The following is a 27,405-nucleotide window of genomic DNA, read 5'->3' as shown; positions in this document are numbered from 1 at the left end:
TAGGCCGTGTGAATTGGGTTAAATATTTAACCTCTCTGTTAAATTTTTGACACTATTGAGGTGAATAATTTAAAAATTAAGGCCTGTGTGCGAATTAAGTTAAAATGTTGGTTAAATTTTCTACAAAGATTAAATTTTGACGTTTGGTTAAAAAAGGGATTAAATTTATTTTTTTTTTTTGCTGCGCGAATTGGGTTAAAATGTGTTAAATGGGACTTTTTTGGCACTACTTTGATAGAACAAAATTACCCTCAAAAATATTTTTTCTTATATTCAATTAAATATTTTTTATAACAAAACCGAGCTGAAAATATATAAAGATAAATATTCTAGTATGAAAATGTAAGAAATTCTCAATTTCACATACTTTTTTTTTTTCTTTTTATCGATAAATTCCCACTTCATTACGATCAAAAAGAAATTTTAAATTCAGTCTTCGAACACTAATTCATAGTTCACCAGCTGCCAACAAAATAGAATTATAAAAAGTAAAAATCAAGCAACCAATTCGTACATTTTCAATTTTTCAAGATGAATAATAATTTAAGGAAGTACTTTGTATTAATACTTTTACATTTCTTAAAAAATCAACGCATTATAGCAAAAACAATTTCAAATCTATCTTGATCTTTCTATCTTGAGAAACGTCAAATTTTAAAAACTGGTGTCAAATTTTAACCTGCTCCGCAGCTGGGTAAATTTTAACCCATTTTATTCATCACGCTAGTGTCAAAATTTAACCAAACGTCAAACTTTAACCAACATTTAAACGCAATTCACACACGGCCTTAATGGTCTCTGGGACCCGGTTAAATTAAGGTTAATTCCAGATGGTTTTGTTTTGTTTCTTTTTTATTAAAAAGTTGATCATGACAGAAATGAGGCAGAGAAAAATAGTAAACAATTAAGTACCTACAGCTGAAAATGTTTGCATTCAGTACAGAGATAACTTTTTTAGTCGAACCACATGTATGTGCAATATTACACGCCTCTGTTTTCCCCTGCCATTTTAATCACCAGAACTTCAAATCAATGTGCATCGTTTTCTCCTTTTAAATCCCTCCCTTTCTATTCTCTCCAACTATATAAATTGTAAATAAAACCCTTCAGTGTACGTGGAATATATATAAAAAAAACGACGATTTACGAAAGAAATCCGTGCGAATATCGTTTTTATACGAACAAAAAAAATTCTACACCTGAACGTCGACGTTGAGGACCGCCTTTAAACTATCAGAAGAAGACGTTGTTCAGGACGGCATTTGACGTTTAATTCCCAATTTGACGAATACACGTTAAGCCCTAAATACACAATTTGTTTAAACCTTTCGGAACTGTCCTTTTATTTCTTTGCCACCGGTTACAAAGGTGTCAATTCATAAATGATAGTTTGCCAGAAAATGCGATTGAAGTTGAGCTAATGTATGAAAATCGATGCATTTTTGAGCATTGATCCTCTTATTTTTATGAGAAAGAGTTTATTTATGTTTTTGATACCAAATAAAAGAGCAAAAAGAGCTTATTCATATTTCATCAAAACCCGAAAAGTGCAATTTTGTGACTTAACCCCTTTGTAACCGGGGGCAAAGATTTATCGTTCGAATTCCATGATTAACCCTAATCTATGCCTACGCTCTCTCACATCGAAGAAAGAACGTTTTTTAGACCACTTTTCATTATGTGAGAGTTACAGAATTTAAATTAGTAGAAAGTTTCAAACGTTCCATTTATTTCTATCCTTTTTGGATCAGAACAAAAATGAAAACGCTTAACCTTTAGGTTGCGCCCTATAATCATCAACAAAAATAAATGCGCTCCTGAGTTGTTTGTTGTTTGACAGGTAGACGATGCAATTTTTTTATTGGAAATTTCAGATTGTAGAAAGAAAGACAAATTGCCGAGTTTATGCAAGTTGCAATGCAACAATCTAGTTTATTTGTTGTGTTATTCAATATTTTGTGAGTGCTTATACTAATGCGTTTGTTCTACTTTGGTTTACAACTTAATTATATGACTCCAACAGAGTCATATACACAAATAAAGAATTATAACTTGCTTGTATGATTTGTTCGCAAGCTAGTGACAAAAATTGCAACATTCGAAAAACGGTTTGCGAAACAGTTTGCAATTTAGTGAAATATTGCAAGCAAATAACAAATTGATATGCCAAAAATGTGGCCAGGCAATTTAACAGAAGCATTAATTACGAAATATCAATCTTATCCGCAATTATGGGATACATCTTCACCATATTATTCAGATAAAATTAAAAGACAATTTGCCATTCAAGATATATCAAGACATTTGGATGTCTCAGAAAGTGCAGTGAAAGCTAAAATACATAATTTGAGGACACAGTATTTTCAAGAAGTTCGCAAAATGAAGCAAAAAAAGAATGGAATTTATGGTATTAAATGGAGGTACTTTGATGATCTGAAATTCATATCACCGCCCAATGACATGGTGACATCTTATAGCGGCGATACTATGGTAAGTAGTATAGAAATTATTTATTTATGATTTTAAAAACACCCTAGTTAAATATGTTAACCGATATTGCCAAATAATAAATGACAGGTGTTTTGTTTAAGAGCTTGGTAATATTGCAAACTTTGCGCTAGGCAAGTTTACTCTATTTTTTCCGCCAGAAAATTTTAGGGTGGAAGAAAAGACTTGCAAACAATACAAGATGATAAGATGCAAATAAAAGCCTACTTTAATAAGAAAAATAAGAAATGCATTGGATTAAAGGTTTTTTTATAATTTTGTTTTTGAATCGTTTCTTGCATGAAATTGCACAAAATGCAAAAAAATGCATGTTTTTCTCTTTGAAAAATTTGTTGCATTTCACTCATCCATTTGTGTTCAAAGATACTTTATACAAAGATCCGACACCTTACTGTGTACATTTTCCAATAGAATAAATTCATTCCATTGAGCGTTATTTAATGAAGATTTACATTTGACTGAGATATAAGTTATGGATTTGTTTATTATATGAACTAAAAAAAACAGTTTTTGTACTTTTTGCTCAATGAAGTGAGCTCTTTTATTGATAGAAGTAAACTCAATTATATATATTTTGTTGGCCCGAAAGAAACCTAATTTTATTGTTATGTTGTTAGTGTTGCTGACTGTAGTACTGCTGACTTCATATTCCTGGAATTCCCACCTGTGGGAACCCTCGCTGCAGTCTGGTCACTGGCTCGTGTTGACTGGGGTCGACAACATGTTGTGTCAGCTAAGTTGTGTCGCGCGTGTTGTTAGCGACGACAACTTATACTGTGATAACTCCTCCCTTCTTAAATTCGACTGTCCTCAGTCGACAAATAGAGCACTGGTATTTTGTTTTGGTCCATATGATCTTTCTTTGGTTCTTCTTTGATTTGTATGACTTTCTTGGTTGGAATGATTATTTTGACGATTATTGCTAGTATGGAAAGTATTAGGATGGTCGAAAGGCTATAGTTGGCGATTTTATGGATGTTTGCATCGCTTTGGATTTTCTTTAGATGCACCGTGTTGTTGATGTGCAGTTCTTTGAGCATTTCCATTGTGAGAATCTCCTTGTAGGTTTTTGTTGAAAAGTTCTCATGCAAGATTGCAGGTAATGGCTTTCCTGCTGGAGTCTCCTTTGATAGGTATTCCTGCCCATCTATAACTATTGATATGTTGCTGTATTGCACAATGAAGGAGCCAGTTAGATTTACTTTCTTATTTTCCACCAGAATAGAGCCGTTGAATTGGTTGAGTAGTATTGTTCCTGGGTGTATTTCCTCTACAGTCGGGATATGCTGGTTGTTGATTTCGTCGCAGTTAAGTTGTTTACTTTGGATTAGGTTTCTTGTACAATTGTCGTTTTCTAAATTTATAATTTCGTTTCTTTTACAGATAGTTAGATTGTTGCAAGTATTGCATTTACTTTTTACACCATATATTTTATTGTTACAATTTAATATGTTCTCATAATTTATTTTAATTACATTTTTATTTTGTTTAATAGGTTTGATTAGAATTTTTGTACAAATCTCTGTTCCCGTTGTGGGAATAGTTATTATATAAAGTAAATTTGTATTATTGGAGGCTATTTTTACATTCGAAAATTCTAGTGCCTCTTCTAAGTTAATGAATGGTACATTTTGCTTATTAAATTTTTCTTTGACAATTTCGATTTCGGAATTAGATAAAATAAATGAATTTATTATGTTATTTTTTGCCCAAAGTAGAGCGTATTCTATATTGATTATTTCTTCTTTTATGATTTGTACTTTGAACTTAATGTCTAACAGAAATTCGTTTTTTTGGATTGCATTAAGTTTAGTAATTTCTACTAAATTGTTTGTTATATTGCTTATTTTATTTATTTTTTTTGTTAATATATTATTAATAATGATTTGTTTCTCATTATTTTGTAATAATTTTTGTGTGTGTGCTTTTATAATTCGGAAATCCTCGTGGTCCGGAGTACCGGCCAACCATTTCCATGCACTTCCTAAGAAGTTCATTGATCTCGGATTTCTATTGGGTTTTAAATTATTTAGGGATTTGAGGACTTCGGATATTTGGTGGGACAGGTAGGGAAGACTGGGATCGGATTTATTGACTTGATGGTCTATGTCGGCTTGGATATTCGTTAAGATCTCCTCGTATTGGCCTAGGTCGATGACGTGGATAATTCTTAACGCGCCGATTTGTAATTTTGCTGGGCCCATGTTCGTGGCTAAAATTTTTGAATTGGAATAATCCAAAATTTGTATTTCGCTTAGCACACCGCAAAGGAAAAATCTGAAAAAGTTAATTCCTAATGTTATTTTTGTGGACTATTTTGCCTGAATTTGTTAGAACTGTGGTTGATTTGTCTTCTTTAACAATCTCTTTTCTAAATCTGGGGGTTAATTTTGTTCCTAGCCTTTTATTAATTTTGATATAAATGGTTTCACCAGGTGAATATGTTTTTAATTCTTGTCTTGATTTATTATGGGTTTGCAAATCTTTACTCTGCTTCAATCGGAGGTTTTCAATATTTTCCTGTCTTGCTGATTCGAATTGCTTCGGATCTGTTGTAACAGTCCTACCGAAGAATACTTCGATTGGTCTTTTATTTGTAACAGAATGAATAGAGTAATTATATTCGTATACAGAGCAATCAAGAAGTTGATCAAATGGCATTCGAGGTCGTTCAGCTTTTAAACAACGCATTATCTCAGAGAGTGTCGAATGGAATCTTTCTATTTGACCGTTTACCGAACTGCTGTAAGGAGGGGTGGTATAAATTTGGATTCCTAACTGATCTTGAAGCATGAAGGATATTGTTGCTGAATTGAATGATTTTTCGTTGTCGAAAATTATTTTTTTCGGTACGCCGAAGGAAAATATGAGCTGCCTTAAAGGTTCAATTATATCGAATATAGCTTTTGATTTAATAATTTTTACTTGCGCATATTTTGAAAATTTGTCTATTGCAGTGAGTATCTGTTTTGAATCTGTTGAGTAAATGTCAATATGAACTATATCGCCTGGAAATTGTGGAATTGGGGTTTCTTGAATTTTTGGTTTATTAGGATGTCGTTCATATTTTTGTTCTTTGCATATTCTACACTGTTTAATAATTTCGGAAATTCGAGCGTTCATCTTTGGGAAATAATATTTGAAAAGGAGTTGAATTTTGTTTTCTTTAGCGTTCCTATGGGCTCTATTGTGTTCTTTTAAGATTTCTTCATTCTGATCAATTACATTTGTGAGGTCGGTAACCTGTGTTTGAGTGAAACGAATTCTAAAAGTTTGATAGTGAAGCGGATACATTTCTTGAACTCTTCCCATAATTGATTCGTTGGTATAAAGACCATTGATAACACTTGGGTTTAAGACTCTTTTAAATATTGAAATTAACTGGTCTATGGTATAATCTGGTTGTGTGAATATATGTCTATGGTAGGTTGGGAAAGGGATTTTAAATTCGTATTTTGTTTCTTTGCCAATGAGAAGAAAGATTTGATTTTTAAAAACGTTAACTGGGCTTTCAACACTAGGGATTAAATTATGCGACGAGCTTTGGTCACTATGTTGAGATGCGGTAAGTGAGAATACTTCGGAGTTTTGTGGAGCACGCGATAGTGCATCTGCGACTACGTTGCTTTTCCCTGGTTTGTATATAATTTTGTGGTCGTATTCTTCAAGGATTTCTTTCCAGCGTTTCATTTTCGAATTGTTATTCTTGTTACTCATAGCGTATGTAAGCGGCTGGTGGTCTGTATAAATTTTAACATGAGCTGTTCCGTATAAATAATTTCTGAAGCTGTCCAATGCCCAAATGATGGCAAGCATTTCTTTTTCGTTGACAGCATAATGTTCTTCTGTCTTGTCTAATGACCTTGAAATGAACATTATTGGTCTGTCATCTTGCGAGAGAACTGCACCGATTGCGTACTCTGATGCATCGGTTGTGAGTTCGAAACTTTTTTTAAAGTCAGGGTAGGCGAGGATTACATCTTTAGAAGTAAGGGATTTTCTAAGTTTGTTAAAAGCTTCTATTGCTTCGGTGGATAGTGAAATTAAAACTTTGCTCGATTTAAATTTTGAAATGTGGCCCTCTTTGCCGCGTAACATCCTCGTTAATGGTTTTGCTAATTTAGCATAATCGTGAATGAACCGTCTGTAATATCCGGCCAATCCTAAGAATGATCGTAATTCTTTTAGGTTTTTTGGAATTGGGAAATTTGCTATTGCTTGAACTTTGGAAGGGTTTGTCGTTAGACCTTTTGACGATACAATGAAGCCCAAAAATTCTACTTCTTCTTTGAAGAAGTGGCATTTGTCTAGTTGTACCTTCATGTTTGCCTCGCATAGTGTGTGTAGTACTTTTTCTATGTGACATGCATGGTCTTTTTCGTTTTGACTAAATATAATTATGTCATCGATGTAGACATAACATATTTTACCGATGTAAGCGCGCAGAATGTTGTCAACTGCACGTTGGAAAATGGATGGCGCATTCTTAAGTCCGAAGGGAAGTCGGGTGAATTCGTATTTGCCTCCGTTAATGGAAAAAGCTGTTTTCTCCGTATCGGAACGTTTTAGGGGAATTTGGTGGAAACCACTTTTTAAATCGAGAACTGAAAAAAATTTACTTTGACCTAAATGGGATAATATTTCGTTAATTTCTGGGATGGGGTAACGATCAGAGATAGTGACCTCGTTTAATTTTCTGTAATCAATTACAAGTCTGAAGTTCTTTTTTCCTGATGAGTCGGGTTTTTTTGGTACAATCCACACAGGTGAATTGTATGGGGATCGAGAAGGTTTAATTATATTGTTTTCCAAAAGCTCATTTATCTGTTTTTCCACTTCATCTTTTAATGAGGCGGGGTAAGGGTAATATTTCGAGTATACTGGGGAATCTGTGTTGGTGCGTATTTCTCCTATGACTCTTGTTGTGTATGTAAGTTTTTCATTTGGATTAGCGAATAGAGGTTTGAATTTTTGAGAGATAGTGGCTATAGTTTTTTTCTGCGATTCTGACATATGGTCAATTTTTATACCTATGGGGTTTACGTATTGTGACTTAAGTTGTTTAATTCGAATTTTAGTTTTGCCTAAAATTGACATAAAATTATCTTTTGTATGAATAACTGCATGTAAATTTTTAAGACTATCATTTCCCAAGATCCCATGAAAAGATTTAAGGGTTGGGAGAAGGTAGAATTTCAGTTTGACGTCATTTAAATTAAATAGGTTAACGAACGTGTGTTTCGTTATTTCAATGTTACCTGCAATTGATTTTGCCAAAAATGTTTGTTCGTTTGGAAGAGGTTTCTCTACCAAACATGGTTGGATGTAATTTTTACTCGAGCCTGTATCAATTAGAAAATTTAGTAGTTGTCCACTCTTCGTTCTGCATTGAAAGTATGGCAGCGAAGAGTCATTTAACCTAAAAAATGAATGTCACATTCATCGGCTTCGGGTTCCTGATCTTCAATCTGTTCTTGCATATAATTATAAAGATCGGGATCGTTTTCTGCTTCTTGTACGTTTGGTTGTTGGTAGAAGGCATAAGCATCGTTAGGAGAGATATATCCAGTTGGCTGCAGGGTGAAATCTGGAGGTATATTTGAAGATGATGGAACTGGATTTTCAGAATTTATATGAAAATTCCTTTGGATTTTCTGAGGTACCATATTTTGAACTGAAGGGTTGAACCCTTGTGTCCTTTTACCAGCGTATTTAAACGGTTGGGGACGGTTCTGGTAGTTTACGGCACCAGAGTGGATAGTTGATGTCTCCATTGGTTCCGGTTTGGGTTGGGGTTTGGGTGGGCGTGGAGGAGCAAAATTGGGAAAATTATAGTTAGGTTGTGTTTGTGTATAGTTAGGGTAATTAGGATTGGGGTAGTTATAATTAGGGTGCGTGTAGTTGGGGTAGTTGGGATAATTTCTTTGCTTATTTTGGTAAGCAAGATTAGGGATACTGTTGTTAGGTTGTGGCAAGTAGGCAATTTCTGGATAGAAAGCATTTTGTTGTGGTGTTCTCCTATTCTGTGCATATCCGGTGGACAATGTTGGTTGTTGTCGTCTATTTTGGAATTTTTGATAGTTTCCTAAATGTTGCTGATTTTGATGGTTGCTCGCATATTGGGAGCGAAATTTTTGATTTTCCAGTTTTTGGCATAAGTTTAAGGCTTCTGGGAGGTCCGACGGCTCTTTCATGCCTAGGAGTCTTGGAAGATCTCCGTTTAGGCCTCTAATGAAAGTATCCAATGCCTTGTCCCTGTAGTTGCTAGTCAACAGAGAGATGGCCTCTTGACCAACGTCCATGCAGGAAATCTTATTTAGGAGGAGTGACAAGTGTTTATATACCGATTGGTAGAACTCTTGCACTGAAGAATATCCTTGAACAAGAGATGTCATTTGGTACTCTAAAGTACCCAAATCTCTTTTATCCGCATAGTGTAAGGTTAGACATTTGGAAATTGCTCTCCAGTCTAGTGGAGTATTATACGACTCCAATACGGCGTCTGCATCACCAATAATTTTATTACGAATTATACTCAAGATACCGTAGAACTTTGGTGTACCTTGGAGAGGTTCATAAATTTTTAAGATACGTTCTACACTTTTACGCCAGGAGCTGAATTCTCCTGACTTACCCGAAAAATCCCGCAAGGATCTTACGACATCGGGTATCTTATCAAGTTCTTCCAAATTGTTCAATAATTCGGGGCGAATGGCTTGGTCCCGTGTAGGGACAGCATCAAAGTCTGGCCTAACTATTGAATTAACTACTTCAGCGATAATATTTATTAATTCCGGAGAAGCGATAAAGGCAGGTTGAATAGGTGGTGGTGGTCGATTCCCTTGTGGTTGTGGATTTGGAGGGGGTATATTCAAATTAGGGGGGTTAATAGGTGGGGGAACTAAATTATTGTTTTGGTTTGCCATGTTGCACTTTTTATGTTTATATATTTTTCTTAAAACTATTTATTCTTGATTTAAAATTTTCTACACTTTTGTGAAGATAATATTTTTGAAATATAAAAAATATTTATTCTTGGATTTTTTGTAATATAAAAATTTGTTTCTTTTTTCGCTTGTTGCGTAATTATTTCTTATTTAATTTGTGTCACTTTTTTTTTGTAATAAATTCTTATATAAATTTATTTATATATTTTGTCGTATTATTTTAATATATTTTGAATTACTGCGTAATTATTTCTTATTTAATTTTTGTAACTTTTTTTTGTAAATTCTTATATAAATTTATTTATATATTTTGTCGTATTATTTTAATATATTTTGAATTAATTAAATTAAAAATAATTTTCTTTTGAGAAAAAAAAATTTTTTAAAAAAATAATAAACTTCCTTACGCTATTATGATTGTAATTATCATCTTCCTTATGTCCTGGGCGGCTGGTAAATAATTTCACCTCCTTTTTGCTGGTTGCTACTGGGGGGCCTCTTTTCCTCAGGGGAGTTACGCACTGTCTTAGTTCACTTTTTGTGTGTTTTAATCCACTTTTTATCCACTTTTTTTTTTTTTATTTGCTTTTAGTGTCTTAGTTCACTTTTTGCATTTAGTGTTTTAATTCACTTTTTTTTATTTTTATTTGCTTTTAGTGTCTTAGTTCACTTTTTGCATTTAGTGTTTTAATTCACTTTTATTTTTTTTTTTTTTAACTTTAACCGGGTTTCACTTATTTTATTTAAGTTTGCACGGGTTTTCAGTAAACGGTTATTTATTCCGCGATAATCTGCTCGGGCGCCAGTTATGGATTTGTTTATTATATGAACTAAAAAAAACAGTTTTTGTACTTTTTGCTCAATGAAGTGAGCTCTTTTATTGATAGAAGTAAACTCAATTATATATATTTTGTTGGCCCGAAAGAAACCTAATTTTATTGTTATGTTGTTAGTGTTGCTGACTGTAGTACTGCTGACTTCATATTCCTGGAATTCCCACCTGTGGGAACCCTCGCTGCAGTCTGGTCACTGGCTCGTGTTGACTGGGGTCGACAACATGTTGTGTCAGCTAAGTTGTGTCGCGCGTGTTGTTAGCGACGACAACTTATACTGTGATAACTTATATATACACTGAGATATATAAAAGTGTACCAAGTTCTAAGGTTTGGTTTTAAAGCCTAGTACGCTGCTGATGCGAAACGAACAATTTTCAAGTCTCAAAAATATCATCGAGTATTTTGTCAAAGTCAAAATAAAAAAATTCAAAATTAATTTAAAGAATAAATAAATGAATAAAAAGTAAAAAAAAACTGTAAACACTGCTCTTAGAGTCAGGAAAAATGCACAGGACAGTAAAAAGTAAGTGCCAAATGAGTGAAAACTCTCCATTTTTTCTCTAGAGCTGCGTACTGAAAAACGTAAAGCAAAACGAAGTATTTCATTCAAGATTTCGTTAACGTACCAGACTGTAGATACGATTTGTATTGTATTCGTTGAAAGTGCGTTCCATTGAAAATCGCTAGTGAACTAGTTGTACTTTGCCACCTCCCAATGGAACAAAGCTAACGATGAGTCATAATGTAATTGAAAAAGTTTTTTGTCTAAATCAAATGTTTATATGGCGAATAGTCTCAATGCAATGTAGACCAGGGTAAAAATATGTAATAGTCGGAGAGGTGACCGTCGAAATACTTAGCTCATAAGGTTAGAGGTTGAAATTGGTTTCAAATGAAAGACTAGTTGATTGTGAAAACTTCTATGAAGCAGCCCTATTTTAAAAGAAAAATGGCACATATATAAGTAGTTATACGGTCAGCTTAGTGGTATGATCAAATAAGAACATTTTTGAAATGCCAAATAAAAGCCTAAATTAAAAAACAAATTAATTAAATAATATAAGGAATGTAGGCCTACAAATACGGCAAACCCTATATTCAAATAAAAAAGAACACATCAAAAAAATCTTCTTTGAACAAAAGAGTAAATTTTGTTTGCACAAAAAGGTTAACCCAACTAACAATTTTGCTTCTATAAAGCTTTATAGATGCTACCGTTGCTTCTATAAAGCTTTATAGAAGCAAAATTGTTTGTAGGGAAACTATACACCAAATTTTAGCTGACACATTCTTAAGATTGTCGGTGAACACCTCAAAAATACCGACAATTACTCCGCAACCCTACGCAAATGCTAAGGCACCCGGAGTACAAAATCTCTTTTAAAATGTTTCTTTTGTATAAGATACCAGCTCTATCATTCTATAAAATTTCAAGATACTATGCGATGCAACAAAAAGGTGTAAAATTTTATTTTTTCACCACTACAACAGAGACATTTCGCACCATTGTATTTTTTTGTTGCAATAGGGTTAGGGTACCTATGGCAAAAGTGTAAAAAAAATTATAGTCTATATATATGGTTGTTTTAGTGTAAAATGTTACACATTTGCACTTTTGCAACGATACAAGACCATTTGCATCGAATCTTGAATACCCCTTATGGTAAGTAGTGTTCTTAAATATTTGATAACAATTTAGAAAAAATGGGTGGATATGATGGATACCATGCCCCTCCTCCTTATTTTCAAGATTCTACGATAATCAGAAGTGCTCTTTAATAATAAAGAAAACATGGGCAGAATACCATGCCCCCTGGAAGAAAATCTTATGTTATAACTAGCTCTACAATTCAACTTTGTTTCAAGATTCTTCGATAATTAATACAAGAGCTCCAAAATATTTGGTAATATTTCAGCGAAAATGCGAGATACCACACCCCGTGGATAGAAAATCGTTAGTTAAGAAAAACATCTGAAGATATAAGTTTTTAAACAAGAAATATATTCCACAATCAGTGCTTTCTTTCAAGCTTTCAATTTATTTAAAATATGCATATTTTAGCTATATATTTTCTTCTACCTCATTTCCTAGCTCCAAATGAGATGAATCATTCCAAATTTGTATTAGAAATTATGTCATTTGGCCTAATCATAATTTCCGCTATTAGTCTACTGAATTCTATTACAATACTTAATATCAAAAAAAGAAGCCGAATACCGAATAGTGGCCGAATATTCGCGGCATCTCTAGAACGCTGTAAAAATAACTATCTAAGTGTAAAAGGTTCTATATGGACAAAAAAATAAACAGTTAGTAGGTAACTATATTTCTTGATTGCTTTTATTCTTACAGGTTTTTCTCTCAAGTGAAAATGAAACTCAAGAAGAAAATGAAAAACCACCAATTAAAATTCAACCATTTAAAATGAAAAAAAAGAGACAAAGAGAAAGTTCTTCCTCGTATAACAATGAAGTTTTACTAAAAAATGAAATACCTGCAATTGAATTATCAAATGATGATGCGTTTCATGAAATTGAAGACAATACACCATCTACAAGTCAAGACCATAGAACAACTAAAATGAAGAAGCACAGTGAATCGTATGTTTATGATGAAGAAGTTCTATTTGAAAAGGCACAATCTGCAAATGATTATAAGTCTGTGGATGATTTTCAAGTATTTGGTGATTATATTGCATCTGAATTTAGAGTTCTAAAATCAAATAGATGTAGAATGCTGCTTCGTCGAAAAATTCAAAAAGCTATTCTAGATGTATCTGAAATGGATGACTTAGAAGAGAGCTCTTCGTCTTACGGAATAAATTGAAACTCACGGTAATTTTTTAAATACTTTTTTTTTTATTAAATTTGAATATTTTCTATTTATATTAATATTTTGCAGGTACATACTTACAAAAAATAATCACTTACTAGTAACTAGTATGCGAAAAAGAAACAAAAGAATAATACAAATTATTATTAAATTTTTTTTAGATCAGTACCTACATTGTTTTATCTTCAAATAAACACTCTGAGTGTAATAAAACGTTTTTTTTTATATAATTACAAGATAATTTTCTTATTTTTTTAAATAAACACAATAGCGTGTCCCTCATGCAAGAAACATGCGCAAAAATTAAAATGTGGAGCAATCGTGTTCGTGTTACAAGGTTTGTAGGAACATTCATGTGACTGACATCATAAAACAATGCGGTTTCATTGCTATCTGCGTATTCTTAATTTTAGCAAATCATAGATTACCTAAAACCAGCCAAAAACTCGAAATGTTGCACTTTCATGAAAAAAAAAATTGGTTTACAGATATGAGTTCACAGTGATCAAGCCTATCCATTCCGGTTAAAATTTATTTTTTTTCAGGTTTTTTGGGGAAAAAACAAGGTTAACCCTTTGCCAAAAAAAAAAATTCGATTTTTTAAAATTTCCTCCAAATCCATCGAGTGAGACATAAAAAAAAGTTATCTTTAAGATCTATTCATAACTGAAAATTCTTGGAGGTGTGGTTCCTGAGATATTTCCCACCAAATTTTATTTTTCTTTCATTCCGAAGGCGATTTCTTCTGACCAAAGTCTCGAAATTAGTTTTTATTTGATGATATTAGAAGTATTCATAAAACGGTGTAAACTCTAAGTAAACCTGGTAAACATGGTAAAGTAGTAAATTTGTCAACCATTTGTATGGATTTGACGGCTCGATACATGTAATGTGATACTATAGGGACTGGCTACATAGTGTTGTGCCAAATCACGTTCCGATTCACATTTTCTAGGAACAAACGTCAAAAAGAGGAAAATCCTCACCCCTCTTGCCTACAACCTTACTGGTTAGGCGATTGAAAAATCACCGTGTAGACCGGCACTTAAGCATTGGTCCAAGTTTACCCAGAGTTTACACGTTTTCATGAATACCCCTATGAGTTCATAATCAACTATGTGTTCAGGTAAAAATAAAATACACGACTGGGTCGCACGAACTTGCTCTTGGCTTTAATTTCTAAGACTTTTTATATAGAAATTTGGTAAAGGTATATAAAAACAAACAAAAAAAAACATAAAATTCGTTTTTCAAAGCAATAAAACAACATCAGAAATCAAATTGCCCTCCAAAACAAGTATGCAGTTTTATTTGATATATTAAGATGCATTTAAAAACAAATTTCAAAATCGTTAGAGCCGTTTTTAAATAAAATAATAATAAATAATAATAAGAATTAATAATAAAAAATAATAATAAATAATTATTTGGAAAAAAAGTTTTAAAATAAAATTGGTACCTATGCCATTTTGTAGAAATCACTAATTAACATCTTAAATTAAAGTTTCAAAAAAATTCACTTTCCTTTTTTCGAAAATTCAATTAAAAAAAAAAAAAATTTTTTTTAAATCCGAAAATTATTTTTTTTTTAAATTGTATTTCTGATTTACATATAGGTACGTCTGTATGACGAAAAGTAAAGGGGGATAGATATAATACTTGAAATTCGCTCGTATGCAGGAGAGGTATTGATGAAGACGAACATGTTCGTCTTCGCCATAATCTTCCTATAATCTGCATTAATGAAGATCTCTGCATTTTCATCTACTTTCTCTATCCAACATCTGTGAATCTTTAATACTGTGTCCCCTTTAATGCAGATCTGGAAATGCAGAGTCATGTAAATCCAGCATTAAGTACATTCACCACTTTTTACATAGTAAATATATTTTTTTTCTCATTAGCGCAAACATTTTGTGAAGAAGAGTATACAAAATATTTTTTAAACAAAAAAAATAAGCTTTTTGCATAATATTTTTAGAGTTTTCTCGGAAAAAAACTTTCATTTGAAAATTTATTAGTCTACCACACCTCCAAACGAACGCAGTTAGTATAGCTATGGAAATACAGTGCTCCCTTTGCATTTTTGAGTTGGAAGGGTTTTACAAAATAAAAAACAAATTTTGTTTTAATCAAAAATATTTTTCTTTTTGCAATTTTAGTTGCATTCCTTTGGGAATATTTATGTCATGTTTTGACAATTTGCTCACCAATGTCAGTGTTTTATGGGTACTGGTGGCTTTTAACTACTTTTTTCAATACAGCACTTGCGTTTCTTTGGGAACATTCTACTTCGAAAATGTTTCCAAAGGAACGCAGCTAGCAAAAGAAGTTCAAAGTAGTTTTAAGTACTTAGTCAGCTATTACATGAAGCCTCAAGAGGCGCGCCTCTTTTCAAAACTAATGAGTGCAAAAGAGAAAGAAGATAAAACAAAAAATTATCCGACCGGAGAGTCGTGGGCCAAAATTCTGAGACTCTTTTTTGACGTTTCTTTTTCCACTCTTTCTTTTTTCAGCATTCCCTTTCATTTCTTTTTGCTTCTTGGTGGAATACAACAACAACAATACTTAAATTAAAAGAGAAATGTCAAATTTGAGTCTTTGACTCAAGAGGCGTCGTGTAATAGTACGCGCCTCACAGAATGATTATCAAAAGAAAATACGAAAAAAGAGTCAAGCCTCTTGAGGCTTCATGTAATAGTTGACTTAGCAGTTCCCAAAGGAACGCAGCTTTTATATTTTAATGCAATCAAATTTCCATTTGCATCAACTTTTTATTGAAAAAATAGGTGTGGTTTATTACCACAGTTGTCATATTTTTTGCTTTTTGGTTTTCTTGTATGTTTTAGAAAAAAAGTGGGCAGGTTCAGAAACGTTAGGAACTAGATATTTAGGTAATTTCTCGGTCTCTGATTGGTCAGCTGTAAAAAAAAACCTTCCAATTTAAGCAATTTTATTGGAAAACTGACTGGAAAATTAGGCAAGAAAATTTTCCCTAAAACTTTAGGAAAGTTTTTTTTTGTCAACATGACAGCAGATTGTTTTTAATTAAAGAATTAATTTAGCAAAATTACATTTATTTGTGGGAAAAACAACTAAAAAGTGCATTATCGTTTATAATTAATTTTATTTATTCATTACAGTTAAGTGAAATTTGGTGTCTTACCCATGCGACCAGTAAAATTCTTAAATAAATTTCGAAATTTGTAAATAGCATTGCATCCAAAATAATTTAGTCAACTTACTCAAATTTCCGTTTAGAAAATGACGTTGCCTAAATATCTAGTCCCTAATATTTCCTGAACGTGCCCAGTGTAACTATTAGGGCCTGGCTACACAGTGTTGTGCCCAATCACGTTCCAATTCACATTTTCTAGGAACAAACGTCAAAAGGAGGAAAATCCTCACCCCTCTTGCCTACAAACTGATTGGTTAGGCGATTGAAAAATCACCGTGTGGCCCGGCACTTAAATAAATATTTAAAATAATAATTGTCATTCCAAACATCAGTTTTGATGTTTTTAAACTTATTCTAAACAAGTAACGAACAAGTTAATTTGGTAGCACAGATTTAAATCTGATGAAAAAGTGATGCCCAGCGATTTCTCAGGGCTACACAACTCAGCCCAAGTGGCTAAAGTGTTGTTGCATTTAACATGTTAATTGCTTAGCCCCGACTGGTGGTAATAAAAACACACCTAATGCAAAAAAAATTAAACTTGCAAAGTATTTATTTTAAATGCATTTATCTTGCATTAATATTTTTACAACTCTCCTGTGGATACACCTTAAAGATTTCATTGGAAGTAATTCATTTTAGAATTAATTTTACTGAAAAAAAATAGTTTGTTATCTATTTATTTTTATTTATGGTAGGATTTGACAGCATGTGCATGACAGATAATTTTTAATTGACAGAACAAATTTCTGTTATTTTTTTTTTACACTTTTATAGTTAAAAAAAAAAACCGGAATTATAACTAAAATTCCAATTAAATTAAATAAAAATTAATTAAATTGTATTAAATTTTTCAATTTTAATGCAACATTTTATATTTTTTGTATCGAGTAGTTAGTCGAACAAAAACAAATTCAAAATATTTTGCAACACGTGCTCATAATCTGATCATCATATTTGTTAACCACTCACAATGGTAAGTGGGTCATAAAAATTAAAAAAAAATTATAATTTTCAACCAAAACTTAAACTATTAATTAATTTAAATAAAATAGGATGTCCTAGAAAGACCGGCTGAAGAATTTGTCAACGATGGCTTGGTTGAAGAAATGTGGGCAATGAAAGCTATGGAACATGCCGAAGTCTATTTTAATGTAAGCCTTAACTTCTTCTAATCTTCTTACTGACTCAACTATTTTTTATTTTTAGCTTATTTGCAATATTGATCCAAAAAGTGTTAAATTATCACCTTTCGATGATATAATTTACACAACATTTAGACAAGATTTTCCAAATTTAAAAATTGATAAAATCCTCGACGATGATTTAAAAACACCTGAACAAAAAATCAAATGGAGAGCTTTTATTGAAAAATTCAATAAATTAGAAGACTTTTCTTATGGAACTCTGCTCAGATCGGAAGCTAGTAAAGAATTCTCTCCGGAGAATTCGTTGCTTGTTGTGAGAGTGCAATTTCTTGCAATTGAAATAGCAAGAAATCGTGAAGGTTACAATGATGCTGTGAGAGAAAAGTTTAAGCCTAAATTCCTGCCTAAACCAATGACAACTTCAACACCTGTTGAAGAATCAACATAGTTATTTTTTATGCATTTTCTTTTCTTTCTTTTTTTTATAAATATTTATGCAACTCGAATTGTATCAAAACTTGTGTATAAATTTAGATTTTAGTAATGATAAATAGATATTTTTTAAGGGCATAGCAGAGATTTGGAGTTTGTTTTTTCAATCTTCTTCTTCCTTTTTCTCGGCGCTGTTTATCTCGATGTCGAGGGGATCGTAACTATTACACGTAACTGCTTTACACTAGTAATCCGCCTGTGGGGTTCGCCGGGTTGACCTCAGAAATCGGCGGCAAGCCTCCCGGTTTTGTATTGTTCCATTTCTAAGGCCAACTGAATGCTGGTGTTTTTGCATTTGCTTGTACCAGGAGTTTTTAGGCCTACCTTTCTTTTTATTTCGTGTTGGAACGTTGTATGATGTTGCTTTTTTGACGGGGTTCTCAGGATCTCTCCTTTGAACATGGCAATACCAACTGAGTCGGTCGTGTTCAATTTTTTGGAGTTTGTTTTTCAATACTGTATATAACTATACCAGCGTTACCACTTGCAGAAAAAAAGTCGAAGTAGATTTGAAGAAAAAATGGAAGTAGATTGGGAAAAATCGAAGTAGATTTCAAAATATCCTTTTTTTATAAAAATCAATGTTAAAAAAATAATTCTCTTAAATTTATTTAAGTAAAAACAACTAAAGCAAATAATTTGAATTCTTTTAAACTCCATATATTCTGTATGAATATATTTCTATACATTATTTTATAACAATTTTTAGTCAAATATTTGGTTTTATGAAAAAAGAAGTAGTTTTAGCTTATATTTTGATAATTTGAAGTAGATTGGAACATAGATTTTAAAATGAAGTAGATTTCGATATTTTTGTGATGGTGCGAAGTAGGAAGTAGATTTAAATTTTGTTTGAAAAAAAGAAGTAGATCTACTTCAATTGAAGTAAAGTGGTACCACTGAACTATACTCTGTCCGATAAAAATTGGCAGTACAGGCCTTATGGGAGAGCTTTTTCAAAAACAATGGGACCTAACGATTGCTTAAAAGCAATTTACGAAAAATATGCCCCTGAAACACACAAGAACACCACAGACCCGCCATGGCATTGTTGTTGTTATTTCTTTATTAAAGCCTGGTATGCTGCTCGCGCTAAATTTTAGCTCCCATACAAATTATCGAAAAATTTTATCTGAGCTAAAATGGATCCCATACAAATTATCGATAACTTGTATGGGAATTTTATCTCAGCTAAAATTTAGCGCGAGCAGCGTACCAGGCTTAAGCGAAGTACATCCTCCTATGACCGATCTGCCTCACGATCTGTGGCAGCTGGCAGAATGAAACTCAATCATAAAAGCTGTTTATTAAAAGTATTCACAATACATAAGAGTTACCATTGGTAAACTTCCTTCATAAACTACTCCTTTTTCTATTATTTTTCTGAAAGAGCTTTCAGGATTAATGCTTTTTTCAAGCTTTTTGAACGAAAAAAGCATATGTGTTGTCGTGGTGTTGGTGGCTATTTGATTTTTATTTTGTGTATGTAGGAAAACAGTTAATGTCAACATTTTAACATGCATTTTAAGATTTCAATGACAAAATGGTAACGCTGGTACCTTTTCGAAACATTTTTTTTGGATAATACGGCATCGCTAAGTGAGCTTTTTTATGTGATAGACATATCCAGAAGGCGTGAAGCAGAGTGAGATGCAAATGCCCTACCTTCCCTGTACTGCCAATTTTTATCGGACAGAGTATAGTACCAAGAGACCATTACCCCGTTTGTATGGCGATTTGAATCCGAATTGAATCAGGATTTAGGTCTATATATACCTGAATCGAATTGAATCCGGATTTGTCGATCCGATCCGACTCGGGGAGCTGAATCGAATCGAAAATATGCATATATACCAAACGAATTGAATACTCGAGATATAACTTATTGTGGAAATTGTGTGTGATTGTCTTCTTATTTGCAAATTTTACTGTATGTATGTATTATGATATCTAGTTTTACTTGCACCTTGTTTTTGGTTAGATTTTTCTATTTTACTGCAAATATATTTAAAAGAAAAATTGTGTTTTCGATTCTATTTCAATTCGATTCATCGATCTGGTACTTCCATATACCTGGATCGAAATTTCGATTCAGTTTCAATTCGATCTTTAAATCGGTCATACAAACGGGGTACATGTAGAAAACTCGCTTTTACGTTTAACAAGGTTTATACTTTTATCCAACAATCAGGGAGAAAATAAAGCTAAGTTTTAAAATTTTTGCTACTGGGGCCTACTTCAATCGGACTGAACTAGTGATTTTTGAGGCCGCTGATTTAGTAATTGATGTAGTAAGGTGTGAAACGGTTCCTGTTTACAAGCTTGGCTAGAAAAATGTACTTAATTGAAATATATAAAATAAAAAACACCACCTGTAGAAATAAATTATTTAAATTCTGGTATTTAAGCCAATTAGAAATAGAGAGACAAAAAAATCAGTATAGTATTAACCATCTACTTCTACAACCAGAAAGAAACAATACCTATAGGAATACCTATCGCTACATGCAAACTTATGCTAAAGCATAAGTTGAATTTAAACAGAATGCATATTAGCTCCATCATATGTGTTCTTACAGGACACTGTCTAATAGGTAGACACGCAAAAAGAATGGGCGTGTTCTCTAACGATTTCTGCAGAAGTTGCATGGATGAAGAAGAAGAGGAAACTGTTCAACATCTTCTGTGCACCTGCCCTGCTCTCTCTCTATTAGAAGGAAACTCCATCTAGGAGAACGCTTCTACGAGGACACTAGCGATTGAAAAATCAGGGCTAAATGAAATAGATTTTATTATTTTTAACAAACAAGGCTTAAAATATTGGACTTTATAATTTCTAAATTTGGGCAATTATAATTTAGAGAGCATAAAAAGCGGTAATTTTGGTCGTTGTTTTAGTACGACCTATTTGTTTTGTGATTGTTTCTTACTCATACTAAAATTTTTATTTTTATTAATTCTATTTTGGATTGAGAATGAATCAAACTACGGAGTAAAGCTATTTTGAAAAACTAAAACTTTGTTTTTTATAGAAAAAAATCAATCGGAAATGATGCTATTTTTCTTGACCTTGCAATGTTTGAACAGGTGTAACTTCTGCATATATTAATATAATTCATCAAAATAAAAAGTATTAAAAAGTTCAACTCAGAGAAAAATTTTCGTCCTGAGAGGGAATATTCAGGTTAATTAATGTATTGCGAAAATACTGCCGTTTAACTTAAATTAAAAATTGAATTCAGAAGGATTGAACGGAACTGTGAAACCGAATAAAATGTGGAGTTTGTGAAACGGGGTTAAAGGTGGTGCGCCAGTTATTCTCCCAAATATTTTTAAGCCTTTTTTGATTATATATCCCGAAACATTCTGAAGCCACCTGAAACTATGTTCAGTCAGCTTTCCCAAGAAAAAAGACATCAGATTCCACGAATTGGCATAGAAAGTAAAGATAAGTTTCCCACATAGTCAAACCTTCCGAAAGTATTGAGGACTAATGGCTTTTCCCTCGACTTTTCTAAATTTCAAATTGCTTAATACGGCAACTTTTTAAATTTTGGTTTAAAATAAAAAGCCTGCGGTTTATAATAAAAAGTCTGCTTCCAAAAAACGAAAGAATTTGTTCTGGGATGAAATCGGCTAACGCGATAGTCAAAAGACGACAAATTATGGAGCAAAATCGTCGTTTTTTGGCTATCAAGTTAGCCGATTCCACCCTTGTAGTATGTAGTAGCTCTTTGTCGTGACTATCGTTGTTTTGCCGTTCGTTTCGTATTATGTAATAGGCCCCCTGAATCAGTCTCACATTTTCTTTCATTTTAAAAAAACGAATGGTCGTTTTCCTTTCGTTTTATAGAATCTAGCTCTTGATGATGGTAAATGTTGGTATATTGTATTACTTTTTTTTTTAATATTAAAAATCGTTTGTACTAAAAACGACTTGCTCTGAAATAAAAACTTAACTTCACCGTTCTCTATGCTATTCCACTCTTCTCTATACTCGACACCTTAATTTTATCTTCCAAAACCAACCAAGAATGGTTTTATGGAATAATGTTTCTTATCAAAGAATAAAATGTATTCTTATTATGTTTGGTACATATTTCTTTATTTTTGGTGGATTTATCTTCTTTTTAACAGTAGGAAATAGATAATTTTTTGATGAGGATAGTTAAGGTTATCAAAGTTAAGGTTATTATGGAAGAATGAATTTGGAAAAAACGCTGCTTAAAACCGTTTTTTTTTTTAATGGTGCCAGTTCAAAAATGAACTTATCTCATTCTATCCGATTTCTTGAAAAACTTCAAAATTACCACTGTGATCCTAATTTTCAGATTCGGCGGAAAATTATTCTACTACATAATTACACGCCCATTGGAATTTGGTTAAGGTCTTAAAAATTGTGTTTGTTTATTATAAACGATTTATAGAGAGATCTACCTCTTTCCTCCCTTATACCAAAGTTTGTTTTAATGACGGTTTAATTAAATCGACACACAAAAAAAAAGTTGTGTGGGCATTTGTACACCCCATCTAGCATTTTGTGTTTCGATGAGCTGAACCCGAATAAAAGGTAAGTCTTAAGTGCAATTTTTTGTGACTGCGCTATATTTATGGTGACCATCCGTTCCGGTTTACCCGGGACTGTCCCGTATTTCTACAGGTTGTCCCGGGGTTTTTTTTAAGAAACCTGGGACGTATAAGTGTCCGTTTTTTGTTATTTGTCCCGTGATTGTCCCGTATTTGCACATTCTCTAATTTTTATATTAAAAATTTTAAATACTTTGTATAGTGGTTGGAAATTAATTTTTTTCAAATTTTTGGACAAAGTATTAAGCCTAGTACGCTGTTGAAGCAAAACGAAAATTGTTCTAAGTCTCCAAAGTCAGAAAACTCTTTTGGAGCAAGTAAAATTGACTAGACAAATGGTAGTGACAAACGATTGAAAACTTTCCAAATATTCTAGCACAGGTAAGAATTTCGTTTTTTTTCGAAAAATTAACGACATATGGAAGAGAGAGAAAGAGAGAAAGAACCCAACTAAGTTTCAAAACTTTTAAGGACATGTTCAAAGTTGAATCAAAAATTATACAATTTCAAAATCATTTAAAATAAAACTTTAATCTTTAAAACAGCTCTCCCGATTTTGATTAAAAAATATTTTTTTTTAAAAGTTATTGACAGTACCTGTCGTAAACGACTTGAATGATTTCAACGAAAATGCTCCCATAAAATCGCTAAGGAAATCATAATATCAAAATAAGAAACAATTATGAAAACTCATTTAAAAAGATTTTTTTGTTTTTTCAAATCAATATTTTCAAAACGATCCAACGAATTTTTTATGTGTCCCGGGTTTCGCTTCCAGAAATATGGTCACCGTAGCTATATTACACGTGAGTCGAAGGTTCATCTAAAGTCCTATGATTTTGCTTATAGCTGCTTGATATTGAAAATATAAAGTTACATTGCCTTTGAAATGTTGCTAAAGTAAAAGCTTAAAATAGAACAATCCACTTTTTGCCAAAAGCTAACATTCACCAATTTTTTCTTGCAATTCCGGTAGCTTGGCCCATATTACCTTTGTATGGTTTGTTGCCGTTCAAACGCAAATGTCAAAAGCCATCTATAATCACTAGCAGTTAGTTGGTTCTCTCATTCTTATATTACAAATTCATGTATATTATGTATAAATTTATTACATGTTTTATATTATACAACTTACATATTTAATTGTAATATCTCAGCAGAAAGTCCAAAGCGCTCCAACTGATAAAAATATTTTGACTTTACATTTACTGTGAGATAAATAAATATAATAATAAGATTCTTTTATGAGTATCAACACTATTCTAAACTTCCAAGGAAATGGGGAGAAGGACTTCCAATTGTAAAACTTATAGAAATTTGATTCGATTCTCGCTTTTTTGTATGCAGCATTTTCATCAAGACATTTTTATTTTAACGACAAGAAAGCGACCTATCTATAAGCTAGTATCTATCAACGTTTTAGAAAAAAAAACAAGCATCTTTGTGATGGAAAGACAAGGCAGAACGTCAATAGTAATTTCTATTGCTTACCAGTTTGGTAAAATGAGCAAAATTTAGGCAAAAAGCAACAGTGTTTCTAAGATATACCAACAATCTATAAACGCAAGTCTCTTAAGTGATTGAATAGCTTTTTTTTAAAGTTTATCTGTTATCTATTGCAGCATGCTACTCTATAGCAAGCAGAACTGTTAGTGACTCGACCAGTGAAAGTCATGCAGTGACTAGGTGCTTACTTACTTGCTCAAAAGTCGATAGCACTAAACCTATAGGGAACACATTCTCCATGTTCTTAAATAATGATCTTCAAGAACTAATTCCAATTTCAATGGCAGATAGGTTCTAAGGAACGAACATAGGTAGATATCATCGGCTGGTAGATTGCCAAGTTCATCAAAAAAACTGGTTCCAATATAGCCCACTTTATGGACTCATTCAATAATTCTTTGGCTTATCGACAGCTGAAATATTCCTATAAAAGAAGACTTCCAAAAATAAGAACCAACAATAAAATATTATCAAAAAAAAAAAAAGAACACTGTGTATTTTATAGTTTTTTGTTATTTTAATAAAAATTTTTCCTTATTTACAGAAGTAGTTTTAAGTTACTCTACTCTATGCGGTTTCCATAGGTTGAGCAGCTGTTTCTTCTGTGTATTTGCCCTTGTCCTTGCCGAGAGCAGCCAAACGTCCCTTGCCTCTCCTCTCAAGAATAGCCTTACGATCCTTGTCCAATTTCAATTTAACAATCAAACACTTGGATGGATGAATACCAACATACACATTGGTACCGCTGGCGTTTTCACGTTGGATTTTCTCGATGTAAACAACGAACTTCTTACGATAGGATTGTACAACCTTTCCAACTTGGTTGCCCTTGTAATGGCCGCGAACAACTTGCACTTCGTCGTCTTTGCGGATTGGCATTGAACGAACGTTGTACTTTTGGCGCAACTCCTTTGAAAGGGGAGCTGACATTAGCCGCCGACGAATGTGTGATGGGGCTTGGAAATGACGTTTGCGATTCTTCCTGCGGGAGGAACTCACAAATTTGTTGCACTTCATTTTATTCTAATTGTTTTCTGTGAATATAGAAGAGAAGACACATCAAAATAATGTTGTACGAGTTGTATAAAATTAACGAAAATCATTTCGAGGAAATATGCATGAAAATTCACTTAAATCACTTGAAAAATTAGTAAAATTCATATGGATGCGAATAAAGTGTATTCTAAGGAACATTTATTTAATTGGATTAGTAAATTTTCATTTATATTTTGCCGGATTTCGAAAGATTTAAAATTGTAAAAACTCACATCAAACAACTATCGTAAAAACAACGAAAAGAAAGAACTTGACATTTGAGTTGTCGGAAGTACCCATTTTTTTTTTCGTTTTTTTTGACATTTCAGCGTGAAGTTGGGTTTGATTGGGGTGGGGTTTGTGTATTGGATAAATTTCCGCTGAATGTGACGTTTATCTAAGGTGCAGCTTACACTACTTGTAAGAAATATGGAACCACAAGAAAAAAATGTGAACATTTTTATGCTGGATTTACATACGTCTGCATACAGAAAAGTAAAGGGGGATAGATGCAATACCTGAAATTCGTACGTATGAAGGAGAGGCATTGATGAAGTCGAACATGTTCGTCTTCGCCATAATCTTCCTATAATCTATGCATTTGTGAAGATCTCTGCATTTTATCTATTCGAACGAAATATGAACTTATTTTGGCAATGGATAAAAAAATTAACCCTCAGAAGGAAATCTTATACAATCGTGGTTCGACCTTGGTTCAGAAATTTTACTTGCCGATTTTGGTGAAAAAATTGTGTGTTTCAAGTTTGGTTCAAGTACGGATTTGGCTATTTTATTAGCTGCGTTCCTTTGGAAATATTTATCTACTTTTTAGTACTTAAAACTACTTTGATCTACTTTGCTATACTGAAAAAGTAGTTCAAAGCAGCTTTAAGTACTAAAAAGTAGATAAATATTTCCAAAGGAACGCAGCTATTATGTAGGGTGTATTTTTTATTAGGACCAGTTTAAACTGGACAAAAAAAAAAACGCATCGGGTCCTAACCGGAAATCTTGACAGCACTGGCCCAACAAACATTATCCCTTCTATAAAGCTTTATAGTAGCTACATTAACACCTCTGTAAATAGCTTTATAGGAGCAAATTTGTTAGTTGGGCCATGTGCTGAATGTTCCGAAATCAGCTGACACAAACAAATTTAGAGTAGGATCAATGTGGGTAAATGTAAACAATTTCATGACTTTTTTTTCTTTTGACTTTAGATTTTAATATGTTTTCACGGAACAACTTGAAAGGTATCTTCAAATGCAAATATGAAATGATGGCAATTCTTTTTTATAAATATAAATAAATATTTCCCAAATTGTTTAAATTACTGTCAAATATGGCATGTTTACAAATACCCCACCATGTTTGTGTTTTTTCCCGGAAAATACGCTCTTCGAATGAATTCCCTCTTGACAGCAATGAGTTTGACGTATAAGTTAAAAGATACATGCGTCCGCGATTTGTACTTATGTATGCGTCAAAGAGAATTAACTGAAGCTTGTTATGAGCCATGTTTTCATTTACCCCTGTTTACATTTACCCACATTGACCCTAAACAAATTCCAAATAATTTATGAAAAAATTATTTTGGTAGCACAGATTTAAAAAAGTTAAGTCCAGAGAAATCTCCGGACTAAACAACTAAACCCAAGGGGCTAAGTTGTTATTCCATTTAACATGTAAATTGCTTAGCCATAGCAGCGTTTTTTTTTTGTCCAGTTAAGACAGAAAAAAAAAAATAAAAGCACACCTAAAATCTTGTAAAATCGAAGTTCAGTCTCGGTTCAAAAATTAAACTTGCACAATTTTGGCAGATTTACACTTGAACCAAAGATGAAACATGCAGTTTGAACTTTGGTTCAAGTGTAAATTTGGATATTTTATCATATAAGGACCTCTTACCAGTTCTAAAACTCAGCTGTACTGTACCACCGATTTCTTAATATAAAAATTAATGAACCACGGATTGAATATTTTCTACAACTGGACCTAAGCGAAATGTGCTATGAGAAGCGATATGCTTATAAAGTTAATTTATTGCCTTGCTTTATAAATAAGAGACAACTTTTTATGTAGTATTTGACCCAAAGTTTGCGGAGCACAAAACTGAGGTTGTCTACAAAATTTTTGTGCAAAAAATGAGAAAAACCTTGGAAAAATCTATAAAATCAGTACAAAATTTCATACAAATCGGCAAATCTGATCAGAGCATTGAGATATACTGAAAATGTTGAACAAAATCAATTTAAACACATTTCATAAATTTTTTGTTTTAAGATGTTCAGTTTGAAAACTGATAAAAAAAAAATAACGAAAAAGTCACTTAAAC

General features: G+C 32.5%; 3 protein-coding genes across 3 annotated transcripts; 2 read left to right on the top strand and 1 right to left on the bottom strand.

Annotated features, from left to right (window-relative positions):
• Window positions 1-2,121: 2,121 nt before the first annotated feature.
• Window positions 2,122-13,294, top strand: LOC129918413 (uncharacterized). Its single transcript, XM_055998926.1, has 3 exons — window positions 2,122-2,490; window positions 12,645-13,126; window positions 13,194-13,294. The coding sequence occupies exons 1-2, from the start codon at window positions 2,164-2,166 to the stop codon at window positions 13,116-13,118; spliced, it is 801 nt and encodes a 266-aa protein (XP_055854901.1). The 5' UTR covers window positions 2,122-2,163; the 3' UTR covers window positions 13,119-13,126; window positions 13,194-13,294.
• A 3,740-nt stretch (window positions 13,295-17,034) lies between these two features.
• Window positions 17,035-18,027, top strand: LOC129918558 (protein PBDC1). The gene is made up of 3 exons (XM_055999165.1): window positions 17,035-17,278; window positions 17,358-17,456; window positions 17,512-18,027. Exons 1-3 carry the CDS (start codon window positions 17,276-17,278, stop codon window positions 17,896-17,898), a joined length of 489 nt encoding a protein of 162 aa, XP_055855140.1. The 5' UTR covers window positions 17,035-17,275; the 3' UTR covers window positions 17,899-18,027.
• A 6,503-nt stretch (window positions 18,028-24,530) lies between these two features.
• LOC129919710 (60S ribosomal protein L26) lies at window positions 24,531-25,388 on the bottom strand. The gene is made up of 2 exons (XM_056000684.1): window positions 25,304-25,388; window positions 24,531-25,069 (listed from the first exon to the last, which is right to left on the bottom strand). Exon 2 carries the CDS (start codon window positions 25,050-25,052, stop codon window positions 24,603-24,605), a length of 450 nt encoding a protein of 149 aa, XP_055856659.1. The 5' UTR covers window positions 25,053-25,069; window positions 25,304-25,388; the 3' UTR covers window positions 24,531-24,602.
• Window positions 25,389-27,405: the final 2,017 nt, after the last annotated feature.

This window comes from Episyrphus balteatus, chromosome 4, assembly GCF_945859705.1.
Source record: "Episyrphus balteatus chromosome 4, idEpiBalt1.1, whole genome shotgun sequence".
NCBI classification, from domain to species: Eukaryota; Metazoa; Arthropoda; class Insecta; order Diptera; family Syrphidae; genus Episyrphus; species Episyrphus balteatus.
Note: the sequence above shows the minus strand (reverse complement) of the source record. Positions and strands in the feature narration are given on the sequence as shown.